This window comes from Dermacentor variabilis, chromosome 7 (assembly GCF_050947875.1).
Source record: "Dermacentor variabilis isolate Ectoservices chromosome 7, ASM5094787v1, whole genome shotgun sequence".
NCBI lineage: Eukaryota > Metazoa > Arthropoda > Arachnida > Ixodida > Ixodidae > Dermacentor > Dermacentor variabilis.
The window spans coordinates 11,193,022-11,211,694 of record NC_134574.1 but is presented as its reverse complement, the minus strand read 5'-3'; the positions used below and the strand labels follow the sequence as shown (position 1 = coordinate 11,211,694).

The following is an 18,673-nucleotide window of genomic DNA, read 5'->3' as shown; positions in this document are numbered from 1 at the left end:
TCTTCAGGTGGTGACAGGGGCTCAATGAGAAAATTCACCTGGGATGTTTGCTCCAAGACTCGGTAAGGCCCTTAGAATTTTGGGACGAGTTTCGAGGAAAGCCCCGGCGTTTGGAAAGGGACCGATAACCACACAAGAACGCCTGGAGCGTAGGTGGTGTTTGGAAGCGTGTCGATGCGGTTTTCTTTCTGTCGCTGCTGTTGCTCTACCGTAAAGGAGCGCGCTAGCTGGCGGCATTCTGCGGCTTGTCGGGCGACGTCGGACACAGGTAGACACTTGGACGCGTCAGGACGGTATGGAAGGAGCGTGTCGATGGTATGCGTAGGCTCGCGGCCATACAGGAGGAAGAAACATGAAAATCCTGTAGTGGCCTGGATCACGGTGTTGTACGCGAACGTGATGAATGGAAAGATGCGGTCCCAGTTACCATGATCAGATGCCACGTACATAGAGAGCCGCACACCAAGTGTGTGGTTAAATCGCTCTGTGGACCCGTTAGTCTGTGGATAGTCTATTCGCAAAAGCGAATAGACCCGTCCTTCTTGCGAACGAGAACGACAGGAGATGCCCAGGGACTGTGCGAAGGTTGAATAACATCACGGCGCAGCATATCTTCGACTTGGGTGGTAATGACACGACGCTCTTCGGCAGAGACGCGGTACGGTCGTTGACGTAACGGCTGACGGGAACCAGTGTCAATGTAGTGCTGCACTTCCGACGTGCGGCCCAGGTGAGGTTGTGAAATGTCGAATGAACTTCTAAATTTTTGCAGAAGATCAAGAAGATCGGCGCATTCGGCAGGTGTGAGGGTATCAGCGATGGCATTCGAGAACGCATCCCTGGACGTTTCCTCAAGCATGGAAATCGAAGATGGTTGGCCACAGTCAACATCAAAAGAGTCTCCGGGGACTTAACCAAAGACGAAGAGCCGAGGAGTTCCATGAAGCCAAAGCATTCACCAACAAGCAGCGTAATAGGTGCACAGAGGGGATTGTAAAGGTATTGTTGTGGGAAGAAAGCAGGCCCACGAGTGTAAAATAACGTATATTTACAAATGGTGTATATGGCGTTCAGGCAACTGCCAGACTTCGTCTTCCTTTAGTCCAATTCAACTTCTTCCTTCACTTCACCACAATATCACCCTCTCGGCGGGGTAGCTCTGTCCCGGTGCAAGTTATACAGCCTCACTTAATGGGAGGACATAGGGCTTGAGCCTGGTGACGTGAACAACATCGCTGGCTACGTTGGGAGGCACTGAAGGCTGACCGACTGGGGCGATCTCGTATGTCACGTCGGACAGTTGGCGTAAGATCTAGTACGGACCAGAATAACGGGAAAGTAGTTTTTCCGACAAGCCGACGCGACGTGAAGCCATCCAGAGAAGGACAAGAGAACCAGGTGAAAAATGGTGGTCTCGGTGCCGAAGGTCGTAGCGTCGCTTTTGAGAAGCTTGTGAAACTTTGAGGCGATGACGGGTGACATCCCGGGCCTGGGCAGCTAAGTCAATAGCATCGTGAGGGTAACCAGTGCTGGGTGATTGTACTGCGGAAGGTAGCAACGTGTCAAAGGGCGAGGTGGGGTCGCGGCCATACAAAAGGAAATATAGTGAAAGTCCGGCAGTGTCGTGACGGAACGAGTTGTATGCAAAAGTGATGTATAGTAAAGCAACGTCCCAGTCGCGGTGATCGTCGGAAACGTACATGGCGAGCATTTCAGTGAGTGTGCGGTTGAGTCGCTCGGTGAGGCTGTTCGTTTGAGGGTGGTACGCGGTAGCAATCTGGTGTTCTGTAGAACAGGAGCGGAGCAGATCATCGACGACCTTCGATGGAAAGTAGCGGCCGCAATCCGTCAGCAACTGGCGAGGGGCGCTGTGGTGCAGGATGACGTCTTTTAGTAAAAAGTCTGTGACATCTGTAGTGCAGCTGGTTGCCAGCGCTCGTGCGATGGCATATCTCATGGCATAATCGGTTGCTACAGCAATCCATTTGTTTCCTTTGATGGAAATTGGAAAGGGGCCAAGGAGGTCGAGGCCCACACGGAAGAAGGGCTCTGTAGGTATATCAATTGGTTGAAGCAAACCATCGGGAGGCATAGCAGGCGTCTTCCGGCGCTGACACAGGTCGCAAGAAGTGACATAACGGCGCACAGAGCGATAAATGCCGGGCCAGAAGAAGCGGCGCCACAGGTGGTCGTAAGTACGAGTGATGCCCAGATGTCCAGCAGTAGGAGCGTCCTGAAGTTACTGGAGCACGGCGAGTCGAAGGTGCTTGGGGACGACTAGGAGGAGCTCTGGGCCATCAGGACGAACGCTGCGATGGTATAAAGTTCCATCGCGCAAGGTGAACATACGAAGGGACGAGTCATTGGGCGAGGAGCTTAGGCGTTCCATAAGTGTTTGAAGAACAGGATCCTTGCGCTGCTCGTCGTCAATATGGAGGAAGCCGGAGAGGGATAGAACACTGATGTCCGAGTCTGCATCGGTATCGTCCGGTTGATCCACAGGATTGCGGGACAGGCAGTCAGCGTCTTTATGCAGGCGCCCTGACTTATACATAATAGAAAATGTATATTCTTGTAGACGCAATGCCCAACGTGCAAGTCGTCCAGTTGAGTCCTTCAAAGAGGAGAGCCAGCAGAGGGCGTGATGATCGGTTACGACGCAGAAGCCCCGACTGAAAAGGTATGGTCGAAATTTCGCGACCACCCACACGAGCGCGAGACATTCTCTCTCAGTAATAGAGTAATTTCACTCAGACGTGGAAAGAAGGCGGCTAGCGTAAGCGATGACACGGTCTTGGCCCTGTTGACGCTGAGCAAGGACAGCGCCGATGCCATGACCACTCGCATCAGTTTATACTTCAGTGGGCGCAGAAGGGTCAAAGTGTGAGAGAATTGGGGAAGTTGTAAGCCGCTCAATCAGGGTAGAGAAGGCTTTCTCCTGCAGTGGTCCCCAAGAGAAAGAGGCGTCTTTCTTAAGAAGGTCAGTGAGAGGGTGAGTGATGTCGGCAAAATTTTTCACAAATCGCCGGAAAAAGAGCATAAGCCCAAAAAACTGCGGACATCGTTTGTTGTACAAGGTACAAGAAAATTTTGCATGGCGTGACCGTTCTGTGGATCAGGTCGGATTGCGGCGGCGTTTACGAGATCGAGATGGCCAAGCATGTTAATTTCACGGCAACCGAAATGGCACTTGGAGGAGTTTAGCTGAAGGCCAGCCCTGCGAAACACGGAGAGTATGGTTGTGAGGCGCCACAGGTGGCTCTCAAAGTTCGGCGAAAACACAATCACATCGTCAAGGTAACACAGGCATGTAGACCACTTCAAGCCGCACAAGAGAGAGTCCATCATGCGCTTGAATTTAGCTGGCGCATTGCATAATCCAAAGGGCATGACTTTAAATTGGTACAGACCGTGCGGTGTGACAAAGGCGGTTTTCTCGTGGTCCGTCTCATCGACGCTAATCTGCCAATAGCCGGAGCGGAGGTCAATTGATGAAAAGTATTGGGATTCGTGAAGGCAGTCAAGAACGTCATCAATGCGAGGCAGGGGATAAACATCCTTCTTTGTTATCCGGTTGAGGTGATGGTAGTCAACGCAGAAGCTCCACGAGTTGTCTTTTTTCTTTACTAAGACAACCGATGACGCCCACGGGCTACTGGAAGGTTCAATGATGTCCTAGTCCATCATCCTGTCTACCTCTTTCTGTATGATGGCCCTTTCTGTTGCGGAGACACGATATGGCCGCCTATGAATAGGGCTGGCGTCACCGGTGTTGATGCGATGCGTGACAACAGATGTCTGGCCAAGTGGACGGTCGCCCAAATCAAAGATGTCCCGATAAGATGACAGGAGGTGACGAAGAGCTGTTGTTTGCTCGGAAGGAAGGTCAGGGGCGATCATCTTGGAAACATCATCCGCAGGCATTGAGTACGAAGGAATGGGTGACAAAGGTCCGTTCATACTGAGGAAGGATTCAGAGGTCAAAAAAGAAATCTGAAATTCTTTTAAAGGAGATATATGCGCTATGGCGATACTATGTGGCAGCACATGTGACGAAAATCCAAAATTGAGGATGGGCACGCGAGCACAGTTTTCGCGGATCCAGATTAAGGTGCTCGGTAGGAAAATATTACGTGACAAAACCACGTCAGTAAGCGGCGACACGGCGTACTCGCCATCAGGTACGGGAGGACAGGGCGTCAGGAGGACATTTGTAGCCGCCTTGCAAATTCAGCAGAACATAAGCAGCGTGAAGCACAAGTGGTTGCGTCGGCAGGAAGCGGCAGATCCAACTGTACAACACCTGCAGAGCAGTCAATTTGGGTAGAGTGTTTCGAAAGGAAGTCGAGGCCGAGAACTAGGTCATGTGGACAGTGTTCAAGGACGATAAATAGAACAGCGGTATAATGGCCCCCAATGGTCACACGTGCTGTGCACATTCCAAGGACCGGTGATGTACTCCCATCGGCGACTCGCACAGTGGGCGGTATGGCGCGTGTCAGAACCTTTTTGAGGCTTCGGCGGAGAGCAGCGCTCATAACTGAAAGCTGCACTCCTGTGTCAACGAGAGATCTAACAGGAATGCCGTCAACTTCAATGTCCAGTAGGTTTCCACATGTAGGCAGGGTCAACAGAGGATTTGTGGGCCAGGTCGGAGTTGCAGCTTCACCTCCGGGAGCTGCACCGCCTAGTTTTCCCGAAGCGAAGCGACCGGTTGCAGAAGGGGACGAAGAGCGGTGAACGAGGGGCGAACGGGACCTACGACCTTGCGGAGACGGGGAGCGGCTGGATCTTAGTGGAACACTGTCGGCGTTGATGTTCCTAGTCGGCGTATAGGGCGAGAAAGTACGATTGTCTGGTACTTGGCGGTAGTGACTCAGAGACGACCACCGAGGAGGCGACGACCAGTGGTTGCGGCAATGACGGGTGATGTGTCCAATACCGGAACAATTAAAAACAGATGGGTTTATCATCCGCTGTGCGCCAGTCAGCTGGGTTGCGACGGAGTGGCAGAAAGCTTTGCGTCTGGGAGCGAGCGGTCGGAGAAATTTGGTAGGTGTTTGTATGGCAGACCGAGCAGAGAGATGGAATGCCCAAACTTGCTATTTCCTCCTGAATGACCGCTTGTATAAGGGAGATAGTGGGTACACTTTCCCGACAGTCTGAACGAACTGGAGCCGGGGCCATGGCCTCAAGCTCACGGCGAACAATGCGCGCTATTTCTTCCGGTCCTGTGGGCTGAACGAACCACGGCGGGTCTTCGCAAAAAGATGTTGCGGCGGCATTGGGCAATCGGTCGAAAGTTTGAGCGATGCAGCGACCCTTCGCTTGTTCGAAGCGCCGGCACTCCTTTACAATTGCATCTACAGTGGCACAATCCTTACATATCAGGAGACTGAAGGCATCGTCTGCAATAACTTTCAATATATGACCAATCTTGTCTGCCTCAGTCATGTTGTCATCAGCCTTGCTACAGAGGGCCAGCACATCCTGTATGTACACGACATAGGATTCTGTGGACGTCTGAGCGCGGCACGCAAGTTCTTTTTTTTTGCTGCCAGCTGACGACCGACAGGTCTGCCAAACAGGTCTCGCATTTTTTCTTTGCAGACATCCCAGCTCGTTAGGTCAGCTTCATGCGTGTCGTACCATTGCTTCGCAGTTCCCCTCAGATAAAATATAATGTTTGCTAGCATCATTGTTGGATTCCACCTGTTGTTGTCGCACACTCGCTCGTACATCGTAAGCCAGTCCTCGACGTCGGCGTTGTCCGTGCCAGAAAATGTCCCCGGGTCCTGCAGATGAGTGAGGATGACCGTCGGCGTTGTCCGTGCCAGAAAATGTCCCTGGGTCCCGCAGATGAGTGAGGATGACCGTTGGCACGGGCTGCCAAGGCGTTGTCGCTTGTGTCGGTTGGTTTGCCATTGTGGAGGCAGGTAGATGACGTCCGCTGCGAAGTTCTGTGGTTGTACCCCACACCTCCACCAAAATGTTGCGGGAAGAAAGCAGGCCCACGAGTGTAAAATAATGTATATTCACAAATGGTGTACTGTATATGGCGTTCAGGCAACTGCCAGACTTTGTCTTCCTCTAGTCCAATTCAACTTCTTCCTTCACTTCACCGTAACAGTATATATTGCTGCAGCCGCCAGCCATGTCAAGCGTCGCGAAGGGTAGTGGGAGTGATTTATGGCTCATGAAGACGTCGGACGGCGTGAAGAGGACCGTTGCATCAGCGACGGCATTGCAAGAGACGGGTACGAGGGCAAAAGAGCCAGGTGGAATATCTGTGTCCTCGCGCACGGTAAGTGTAGAAGGGCGGTCACAATCTTCGTCCAAGGGTGCGTCAAAAGGGGAAAATTCAACTTCGGCACGTGCGCAATCGATCACGGCTTTATGATGGGATAAGAAGTCCCAGCCGAGGATGACGTCATGCGAGCAGGTTGGAAGAACAATACACTCAACGATGTAAACAATGCCGTGAATAAGCACACGTACAGTACAGACTGTGTGCGGAGTGACGTGCCGCGCGCTTGCCGTACAAAGCGACAGTCCAGAAAGCGGCGTGATCACTTTGCGAAGCAAACGGCACAGTTTGGCGGCTAACACAGAAACGGCTGCGCCGATATCGACAAGAGCGAATGCAGGAACACCTTCTACACAAATTTCGACCACGTTAGCAGGAGAGGCGCGAGGGCTTAGACAGTTCGAATGGGGTGCAGTTCTTGCCTCTTGAACTGCGACGTTCAGTTTTCCTGGTGAGGTGGTGCGGGTCGCCGACGCATTGGGGAGAGTGAGCGTCGGCGAGGGGATGGCGTGCGACGCGAAGGAAATTCTGGGATGTGAGCACGAGCGTACGGTTGAGGGGAAGGAGCGCCGTATTGGCGAAATGGCTGGCTGCCGTACTGGAAGGGCAGAGAGGCGTCGCCGAACACTTGAGGGCAACGGCGGCAATATCGGGCGACATGTCCGGGAGTGCAGCAAGAATAACAGATGGGACGATTGTCAGGTGACCTCCAAGGATTAGCTCGCGGTGCGGTCCAAGATGCAGCATAAGCTTCCGGTGGGACTGGTTGGGACGGGGTCGCGAAAGACGCCAGTGGAGGCCTGCGTAGTGCCTGCGCGTACGTAAGAGGCGCGGCCACAGGCAGGACTGGCTGCGCATAGGTGAGAGGCGTGGAGACAGGCTGCACTGCCAGCGCAGAGTTGAGATTCGCGGCTGCAGGCGGCTGATGGTGCGCGGAAGGGACAACTTGAGCGACCTCTTCGGAAATGATTTGGAAGATGGGAGGTGGGCTTCTGAGTGAAGGGGACTAAAGAAAGTTGGCGGGCAACTTCCTCACGCACGAATTCCTTGACCCGCTGAAAGAATGAGGATGGGTCGTACATGTTGTCAAGCCTCTCCAACAATTCGTCACTTCCCAGAGCACGCCAAGTCGAAGCGCGTTGCTTCCTTAACTCATTGTAACTTTAGCATAGGCTGACAACTTCCAACACAGTGCGCGAATTCCTGGCTAGGAGCATCTGGAATGCGTCGTCATTGATGCCTTTCAGTATATGGCGAATTCGCTCAGCTTCGGGCATTGCGGCGTTGACTCATTTACAAAGGTCCACGACGTCTTCAATGTAGCTTGTGAACGTTTCTGCCGTCTGCTGTGCTCGGGTGCGCAAGCGTTGTTCGGCACGCAGCTTGCGAATGCCGGGTAGGCGAACACTTCCGTGAAAATTGTCTTGAAGACTGACCATGGTGGGTACGTCACTTTCATGGTTGTGGAACCAGAGTTGGGCAACACCAGCCAGATAAAAGATGACGTGGGTTAACTTGGCAGGATCATCCCACTTGTTGTGTTCGCTCACCCGTTCATATGACGCAAACCAGTCTTCTACGTCTTCGTCTGCACCGCTGAAGATCTTGGGGTCCTGTTGTCGTGGAACGCCGGTGCAGGTGAGAGACTGTGGCGTCGGTGCCGTTTGGGATGAGCTGTCGGTCATGGCGGGCCGTAGCGTTCTTTATCGCAGCTCCAGGGTTTCAAGTGATGGGGTTTGAGTCCCAGCACCTCCACCAATTGGCAGCTCCTAATGCGAAGGCACAGCGACCGGGAACGGCGAGGCAGCGTGAAGCACTGTTCAAAAAGGACGCCAGCAATCAACAACGCGAGCCGAGTAGAGCCGCGCGTTGGCGCGCTGTGCTGCGAGGCGCGTCTTCTTCTTCACAGATAATACTTTGTCGGGCATTTGTGGAATATGTGAATTTGCATGTATATTCAACGTGAAGCATGTTGTGTGCAAGTGGGTTGCTTTGAGCTGCTGGCTGGCAATGATCCTATAGATATTGCCCATATCAGAAGATTTGGTATTCACTGAACTGCTGTCACGGAAATTCTGTATGACCTCAGGTGCTTCAATTGTGTCTCGTGTCAAATTCTGAGCAACAAGGAACTCTAGAATGTGCCATTCGTGCACCTTGGCAGAGTAAGACACTCTCTGTTTAACCCATAATTTTTTAACCCATAATAATTTTTTTCGCCATATGCGACCACCCAGGGTCGATTTCTTTTATTGCAGAATCCAATTCTTCCTGGGGACTTCTTTCGAAAAAAAATTACCGTAATTTTTCTAGGGTGACCGTAAAGTGAGAACAAGATATTTTGTGTTGGTATATATTTACTTTTCATTCATGAATAACAATAAAAGAGGAAATAAACTTATAAGAATAAAATATTTGATGCGTTGTTATACACATAGTTGAAGGCTTTGAAAATGCGCACATGAGATTATTCCGCAACTTTCACCTGTTCCTGCTCTTACACTAATATTTACGTCCATAGCGTAATCGAACTGCGTAGGTGCGTGCTCTCAAGAAAACTGTGTAGTGATTGTGCCCGTCAAAAAAGCAAAAGGTGTGACAAGCTTCCACTAATTTATCTTATCGTCAACCAGATGCAATTAGTTTTCGCGAGTATAAAAAAAAATTAAAAATCAACGGAAATGCATGCATGGCGGCATCTTTCCTATGCGCACCCTTGTGAGCACTAAACGAGCGAGAAAGAAGCGGTAGCCCTTTGAGCGATTAGTAACGAGATAGTCATCAGTTTTGCAAGCGAAAAAAAACCGAAACCGCCCGCAGAACAATATGCAAACCGCCGCCTGGTTGCACGCGCGCCAATGCACAAGCGGTAGTATATAGACGCGCGGGAGCAAACTAGCTCTAAAACAAACCATGCAACGAAAACCGAGAAAGGGAGGTGCACGAAAAAAATTCCCTGTATTCGCACATAGTGGCAGCACATGACGGAAAATAAAAAGTTAGGAAATTGGCGCACTTTTTAAACATACAGACGCTTTTTTGTGGCCTGTAGAAAAGCACCCATCTTGATTCCCGTGGCACGGGCACATGGTAATTTGTCTGACGGTTGTTAGTTCTTGTTCTGTTTAACGTATCGTTGAAACACTTTGCTGTATGTCTTACTTGCAGTGCCACTCCTGCCACAGAAGCGCTGGGCCGCACCTCTATCTCCACATGGCGAAACAAAAATTGCGTCGAATTTATGGGTCAAATTCATCAGTAATTGCTGGTGCTCGCATGCATTTCAGAATGTAATCCACTATTCACTTCACACATGTGATCTGGTTAGATCTTTTGCTATAGAATTGGGGACAACATTCGAGAAAGGTATGATGTACATGGAAAACGTGCCTTGCACTGAGCAACAACTTTGTAACACTGGTAAAAAATGGTCACAGGAAGAACATAAACAGTACTCGAGCAATATGATTACAATAAGACCGCATTGACTGCACCAGTGTGTTTCCAGTCAGCGTTGTTTTCGTTGGCCTTGCATTTTGGATTTCTGCAGTGTTGCTTCCTTCAGAATGCTCAAGCCTCTGACTTAGCTTCAGTGACTATTGAACCAATTGACCTTCAAGTCGGTGCACAAGCTCAGCGCAGGAACTAAATACGAGAAATGATAATTCATGAACAAGGCTAAACTTTGTTCAGATCAGGGGGAAAGGGTATAAGCACTGGAAGTGCACTCGTTCATCTGGGCTGTGCTTGAACAAAGGTTTTGTAAGCAACATTCTTTATGCAAGTTTGAAATAAAGTAAACAGATAGTTTGTATAAATAATCAATTATCTTGAAACAGGGAGTTAGCATTTTATGCTGTGACTGCAGCAAACAGCGAATGTTAGCAGGGCCCCTGAAGGAAATTCCCAGTGTCTTTGAATAACAGTGCAACATCATTTTAGTGCATGCTCTTATGAGCATTAAAGCATTCAATGAAGTGACATTTATGAGTTATTGCTGTTTCAGTCATCAAGTGTGCCACTTCCTCTTTTTTTTTCAAAGCATATGCTGGTATTGATGACACCACAAGTACTTAGCATTAAATTGCTGAAGCGTCTTGGGAGATTTTTCTATGAAGCCACAACACATCGTGGTTATCTGAAAGGCCTGTAAATCATTTGACACATTAATGCCTTTCTTTCAGGCACTTCAAGTGCTGAAAGAAATACTTGCTATTAGTGTGCCTCATTTCTTTTCTTTGTGATGAGTGTCTTACCGTATTGTGCAATGTGCTTGTGGTGTAGCTAGGCACAGAACTTGTTCAGTAACTGAAACGACCTTTTGCAATTCAGCACCAAATGATGAGCACAGTTCGATGCATCAGGTAGCTGACATTAGCATGGTAAGCGCAAGCATGCCTTCTAGCTCATTTTGCTCCGCATGCATGTTCGTTTTATGTTGTGCTTGGCAATTTTGACTGCTAACTGCTTCCGAGCCCCATCCAGTGTTGTGGAAGATTTCAAAAATGCTCTGCGTGCTTGGGAGGCTTAGAGCACAAGAGGTTCGCACACAATACTTGTGCTGGCCTTGATTCATGTCCTTAACCCAATTGAAGGGAGATTAAAGATGATCTGATACTGTGTTTATTATTGGCCTGAAGAATTTTCAATCTAGATTCCCCGCTACAAGTTATACACTCATTCTAGCGTGTACATAAAAAAAAAGTGTGTATTCTTGCGTTCCTGGTGAGGTAATGTAAGCCATGTAATGGCTTACATTACAATGTAAGCGCTAAGAGCAGTTTACATTTTCTTCTGGAATAATTTCACATTTTTAGCGCTAATTGCTACGTTTTCGCAAATGACACGCTGCTTATATTTTCAAATTCAGTGCTATTTCATTTTGCTCACACTTCACACCTTGTACTCAGTCTTGTTCGTCATGTATGTAACCACTCCTGCTTAAGGCCTCTAACCAGAGGCTGGCAGTAATCTTGAAATAAATAAATAAATAAATAAATTTGCGAGGAAAATACTGGATCAACACAATGTCTTCAGCTTGGCTTGGCTTACTACTTTTACTCATCTAGCAAGCATCGCCCAGCATGAAGAAAACACTTGCAAGTTAGCACTGAGCACTTTGCTTGAGTGCATGCAGGAGGCAGGCATGATGGATGGAGGGTCATTGCCCACCTGCAGGGATTAAAATGCTGGCTGCTCCAGTCGTGTTATTGTCAGAACCTGTGAAAAGATGATCAGACAGGCGGAGTCAAGGGTAGGACGCAGTTGCACATAGCCAGTCAGACCAGAAAGACCGACCGTTTTGCCTTATGTCTACGGCTTATCTTATTACCTTCAGACCATGATCTATAAACTGTTGGGAGAAAATATGGGCACGAAGCAATTTTTTTTCAGTACCAAAAAGGCTGTGCAGTCTCTACCCTAAAGTACAGAGACTGGCCAACAAGGTTAGCAAAGCTAAAGGGCGTGCTGTAAAGCACTCGACCAAGTTTGTCAGTTACAAAAAAGGAGGTGTGGTCTGTCAGCTTCCCTTGTCCTGTGGCAGAATCTACAAAGGAAAAACTGGCGGGTGTGCTAACAGGCCTTTTGTATGCATGCGTTAACACATGCCTTACATTTGCATTCATGCTCATGCCTCAGAGAACATGAATGCAAAAGCAGCGCTTCATCACATTTAGCCCATCACATCGGCTTCCCTTCTCCTGTAGCAGAATCTACGAAGGACAAACTGGCAGGTGTGATAACGCGTGCCTTAGGGAGCATGAGTATGCACACAAAAGGAGCACTTCATCACATTTAGCCCATCACATCGGCCTCCCTTGTCTTGTAGCAGAATCTACAAAGGACAAACTGGCAGGTGTGATAACGCAGGCCTTAGGGAGTACGAGTATACACTCAAAGGCAGTGCTTCATCACATTTAGCCCATTACATCGGCCTCCCTTGTCCTGCAGCAGAATCTACAAAGGACAAACTGGCAGGTGTGATAACGCAGGCCTTAGGGAGCACGAGTATACACTCAAAAGCAATGCTTCACCACATTTAGCCTGTCACATCCGCCTCCCCTGTCCTCTAGCAGAATGTACAAAGACAAACTGGCAGGTGCGTTAATGCGAACCTTAGGAAGCACGAGTATACACTCAAAAGCAGCGCTTTATGACATTTAGCCCATCACATCGGCCTCCCTTGTCTTGTAGCAAAATCTACAAAGGACAAACTGGCAGGTGTGTAAACACAGGCCTTGGGGAGCACGGGTATGCACACAGAAGCAGTGCCCATCATCGCAGAAACTACCTGCCAGCCTTTCTTTAATGAAATGCATATCCTATGCACCCACTTTTGTCAATCTACATGAGAAATTGTAGCAGCCTTCCATATAAGCAAGAATGGGGACTTATGCATTAGTCGGGCAGCTATTGCTCTCAATGAGAAAGAAGTAGCTGTTTTCGCAGAGCATAACTCATTGGTGCCAGGCGAATTGCACCTACACTGTTTTGCATGGCACGTGTTAAGCTTGCGTCAAGACCTCGTATTATTGTGTACGGTTTCAATAAAATCTTCAGTTGCAAGTCAGCTCTCATCCTTGTGTTTTCTTCTATCCCTGAGCGTTAAAGTTGCCCTTTTTCCACTATAAACATTTCTGTATTCTTAGGAAGATGCCTGCTCACAGACTGTTCCATCCTTGTATGTAGAAATGCAGGCTCCCACGTGCACTGCAGGGCTTGTCATGTGGTTTTGAAGTCTTTCTGAAATTGAGATGCTACTTTTGATCTGAATTGTACGTTATGGGATAGCATACCAAAAGTAGCCTATGCCTTGTTTCACATTAAGTCATTGATCACTGTGCTACTTGATATGTTTAGTGCCACGTCTTCTTTATGCTTGCATTATTCTGAAGCCTCACCCATAAAAATGTGGCATAAGTATGCTTTCTTATGAAACGGGATCGAATGGCATTTCAGCAGGATTAACAGTAATAGGGAGGTCTTACAACCACATGTGCTATTGACTGCCAGCAAGTGCCAATGAAGGCTTTCTTTCTACCTGAACGGTGCTTTAGGGATGTGAAGCAGTCTGGAATTGAAATACTCTGCCTTTAATAGCTATCCTTTATTCAGTTGCCCCTTATTGGGTTTCTTGCATCTTGAAAACCTTGCAAAGTGTTCCAGCAGATAATTTTGAAAATTGTATATTTTGTATAAATGCAACTCTGGAAGGAAGGCAATAAGGTCTGTCCCACTGTATGTACTAGGGATGTGTGAGTACTGCATAGTACATTTCAAATCGAATATTGAATCGAATCAAGAAAGAAAATGCCAAATATCGATAAGAATATCCGAAAATTTAGCACAAACCTTTATGCTTTGAAATTTTGTGCAAGAGACGCATTCCTGCATATGATGTAGATGCTGATTACATCACTTAACAAGAATCTTGCTAGCCATCACTAATTTAGGTACCTATGAATTGAGATGTATAGTATGCTCTACACTTATATAAAGAGAACACCAGATTAATATGCCTACACTGATAACACTTCGGTTCATATACGAATGTCTGGAAAATATTTTATTGAGGGGAGTATCTGTCAAATAGAATTTAGTGTGTTACTTTCTTTTTCTCTAAAGCAGAAGAAATAAAGAAGTTGTCCAAAGTAACAATGGGGTGTTCAGATTTATAGTGGGCCATACTGTGCTTAATGGCAATCTTCTATTGCTTAGAAAGCGTTGCTTTCCAGTTTTTTTCCAGGAAACAGGAGACTTATTTTATATTGGCACGTAGTAGTGATGGTCAAGAATACAGTAGCAACAGACCCGCCATGGTTGCTCAGTGGCTATGGTGTTGGGCTGCTGAGCACAAGGTCCCGGGATCGAATCCCGGCCACGGCGGCCGCATTTCGATGGGAGTGAAATGCAAAAACACCCGTGTGCTTAGATTTAGGTGCACGTTAAAGAACCCTAGGTGGTCGAAATTTCCGGAGTCCTCCACTACGGCGTGCCTCATAATCAAAGTGGTTTTGGCACGTAGAACCCCATAATTAAATTTGTTTTTACAGTAGCAAAACTGTGAATTGTGAAACTAACTATTCGGCAAACCTGTGCCCAGAAAAAACGGGGCACGCTCGAAGCACAACGATAGAGGCGAACACAGTTAGCGATTGTCGAAATCTGTTCAGCAGGTCAAGTGCGTCGGCTTTTATACATGGGTAATGGAATTTTCTAGAGTAATCGCTGGTGCCCATGTGTATTCCAGAAAGTACTACACAATTTGCGTCGCTCATAGAATCAGATTACACAAGCTTCGGTGCAACGGATAGAACCATCAATAACATTCGAGATGCATGCAGGTGCATCCTGCACCAAGTGATAACGTTTAACATTTGTTATCCCATGAAAAGCGGTCACCCTTGAAAGATAAAGAAGTGCACGTGTCAATATTTATAACAGGTGGATTCTGTGGGTTATCGTTATCAGGCCAATCTGTGCGACAGACATAAGCGGCGAATGCACGTCACATCGTTCGCCACTGCTCCATGCTGTCATCGGCGCCACACGGGTCGACCACGGTCGGCTCTGATGGTAAAGAGTTCTCAAATCAGGAGGCCCATGGCAAGTTCATGCGACGTCCCACCCCCCTTTTTTAAAGCAAAGCTTTCTTTACCTCTTCCTTTCACTTTTTCACTGCTGCTGCTGTCTTGCACACTGCTATGGGAAGTGGTTCAGAGCATGCATATCATGGCAGGGGCATGGCAGAGAGCAAAGGCAACATGAGAAGTTCCTTTGGACATTTGCACCGCTTTGCATGTGTGCAATGCCCTCCGGAGCTCCCTTCCTATGTGGCAGTCAGGCCATTCATCTGGGAATACAATATTCTGCACGCAAAAATAAGCGTCTTAATGGCAGAAGCTTATGCATTACTCTCGGCTGTAAGACACATAAAGGCATTAAAACTGCAAAAAGCTGCCATATTTACAGACTCTCTAAGCGTAGTTTACGGAAACATATAAATGCAGTAGTCAATAACTTCTACTCATGTCTGTGCACTATGTACCATATTTACACGACTGTAAGTCGACTCGAATGTAAGTCGACCCGCCCATATCGCATGTGACAGGGCAACAAAAAAAAGAGAGAGAGCATACCCGAGGGCGCATTCGACAACAAAAATTTATTGGTAGCTGGCATGGTCACAGGAGTGCTCGTCCTCACTAGTGCTACCATTGTCATCGCGGCTACAGTCCCACAGCGCGTCGTCATCCAGCGGAATTCCACGTTTGGCAAGCGACCCTCCATGACATCTTGTGGAACAGCAGTTCACGCCGAATGCACCCACCCACACGCAGCCGTCTGGGAGGTTCTTTTGACAGGTCCGGTTGGTGTAAGTTCACGGTCGTCTGCCGCCAGCCACTCGTACTCACGGCAAGCAGGTCGTGAAAAGTCGAGGATCCGGGCTTGTTTCATGACCATGTCGCACTTCACTGGCAGGGACCGATCACGCATTTCAGCGACGTACGTCGCAAGCTTGGCCTACAGCTCCGGAAAGTGTCCCGACTTCGGCCCGTGGAAAATTCTTTGCTTGCCTTCAGAGGGGCTGCAGCTCGCACCACCTGTTCAGAAACATCGAACTTGTGGCCCGCTGCGCAGTGATTTGTTTGTTCGGTGTAAAAGATGGCAGCCCTCTTGAACGCTGCTGTGAACGAGTGCCGAAAGTTTAGTGGGCCTGGAGCGCTCATGACAACTGAGGAAGCATGATGGAAGTAGCGCTTAGCCGGTAGTCAAGTCGAACGCTTTAAACTAAGAGCATGCTAAGAGCTACAGGGAAGGAGAAACATGGGAGTGGTGTTTGCTCTTCCATGAACTATCGATACTCCCCCCAAGTGCCGCCATTCTGAGGGTGCTGCCACTAATGGAACAGTGGTACTTCCATCAACTATCAGAACCCCCCCCCCCCATGAGTTGTATTTCAGTCATGTACATTCAATACTTGAATATGGATGTGTTTGTTACAACCCACACACATCTGAGCTTATAAATAAATTAGGAAAAAATCCAGAATGGGGCAGTTAGATTTGTTCTTGGTAACTATAGCCGGCAGCTTAGCATGACAGAAAGCAAACTTAAACTTAAATGGCAAGAGCTGAATTAAGGATTGTAGAAGGCATATCAGATTAAAATTTTTCCACTATATTTATTATTCTAAAACAGGTATAAACCGGGAACAATATATCTAGGCACCACACTACATATCTAAGCGACTTGACCACTGTTTAAAAGTCAGGGAATTTTCTTTTAAGGGTGACATCTTCTGTTATCCCTTTTTTGTTAGAACTGTTTGAGATTGGAACAGTTTGCCATCGAACATTGTATACATCACGGAAAATTATGCTTTTTTCCACACGTTGAAATAATTTGTTCATGTATTTATTCAAGTCTGTAACCTCCCTGCTGTAATGCCCTACGGGCGATGCAGGTAACCAACAAATAAAAAAAATGAGTGTTGTGTGCACTGTAAAACTCTCAAAAATGTTGAAAAACCCTTCTGAAAAGCGAATAAATGTGCGGCATAGCGCAAAGCTATGGGTAAGGCCATACAGCAAACATAAAATTGTACTTATGTTGAAGCTCCCCTGAATCTCGTTGGTCTCGCTTTTTTGGCGGTGCCATGTTTTGGTTTCGATTATAAATCAACCCCCCACTTCATATTTTCAAATAAAAAAAAATAGGTCGACTTACAATCGTGTAAATATGGTATGCATCTAACCAACATATAGTAGTATGTTCGGTGCCAGGCCACAGAGCCATAGTAGGCAATATGCTTGCAGACAAACTTGCTGCGTCCATAACAAGGAGAGCCTCTTACACTACCGTAGCTATCCCTCCCACAGGGTTGAAGCCTTTCTTGCGCAGAATGCTGAGCAGCTTTTGGCAATCCATCTGGGACCATGAAACGTCTAATAAACTTCATTTAATTAAGCTGCACGTACGAAATTGGGCTTCAGTAGCAAAAGCGCGACAGACCGGTGTCATGTTCTGTCGACTGACAATAGCACACATATGCAGTACTCATTCTTACCTGTTGACTGGTAGCGAACTTCCCCTCTGTTGTAGGTGTGGTGAGAGGCTGACTATTCTCCATGTCTTGGTGGAGTGTCGAGAAGCATAAGCTGAATGAGGAAAACACTCTAGTACTCTTGTACTGTTTCTTGAAGCAGAGTCAATTTTTGATCATAAATCAGTTTGAAATCTTATACAAGATGTCGATTTATTGCACGTTATAAGCCCACTATATTTGTAGCGCATTCTCTGACAAGAGGCTGATGCTGTGATAGTAGCGACCTGTACGGCACATGCCTCCGTGCCCTTGTGCCTAACTGCCTTGGTGAGGCAGCAGTGCTACTTGTAGCAACATATTTTAGTGCATCACCTGTTCGTAGTGCATCGTTTCTCCATAGCATATGTCATGTGTCACTGTCTAGTTTTATTACAAGTATATTTATGCACTTTCCAAAAAATATTTTTTAGGCCTCTATACAGCAGTGTGTCGCCCAAGTCTCAACGATCATTATTCATTTATGCTATTAAATGCTACTACAGTCCAAACCTGCGATAACGAAATCGAGCAACTACGAAATTCTCGCAACAATGAAATACTTAAGTATCCCCAGCAAATGCCCATAGGATTCAATGCATTTCATACCTCTTGACAATGAAATGTTGCTGTACTGCAATCCCTCAACAAAATTTACCAGAATGTAACCTTGCATGTTACCTGCTCTGGCTAAGGCTTTTAAACTGTGCTCAGATGCACTTGCTTTCCACTAAAATTGCATAAAATACCGCCACATTACACTTGCATGGGCACCACCATATTTGTTTACAAAAACAAGCAAGCCCCGAAAGCAATTGCGTGTGCCGGAAATACGTCATGGCTGCTATCTTGTTTGTTGATCGCCTCTTTGAAATGGCATGCAGGGAATACATCTACTTAGGGCAGGTAGTGACGGCGGATCTTCAAAAACACCGGTATTGGTGATGTTTGGATTCAGTGCCGGATTTAAATTTGTGCCGTAATCTCGATAAAGTGCCTTTGGGTATACAAGATACGATCACTTTTGCACTCGGCGCCGGACGCATTGGCACCTATGGGTGACAGCATACGCTGGAGAAACGCTGCTGCATGTGTGGAGCACTTTTGGTCTGCATCCAGTGAAAGTCACACAAAATCTCACAAAAGTGATTGTATCTTAGAAAGCTATTGACCGAGAATACTGCTCCACCGCAATACTGCCTCTGCTGATTGACGCATGCGGCGCACTTTCTGCTGTGGGCAGTGCGGTTCTATATCCTCGAGCAAAGCTTGCCAAAGTA

The 18,673-nt window shown here is 47.6% G+C and overlaps 1 protein-coding gene across 7 annotated transcripts in view; it reads left to right on the top strand.

Moving 5' to 3' along the window:
* The window catches only part of LOC142587326 (egl nine homolog 1-like), a 249,396-nt gene that overhangs the window by 217,896 nt on the left and 12,827 nt on the right, over window positions 1–18,673 (top strand). For 2 of the 7 annotated variants that reach the window (XR_012829463.1, XM_075698230.1), the window contains one exon: window positions 10,640–10,689. The exons of 3 other annotated variants lie outside the window; for them this stretch is intronic. Coding sequence is in view for 3 of the 4 variants with exons in the window: in XM_075698230.1 (XP_075554345.1) it covers window positions 10,640–10,689 (50 nt within the window). In the remaining variant the exon portion in view is untranslated. 2 more of the 7 variants (XM_075698229.1, XM_075698228.1) reach the window with 1 other exon arrangement.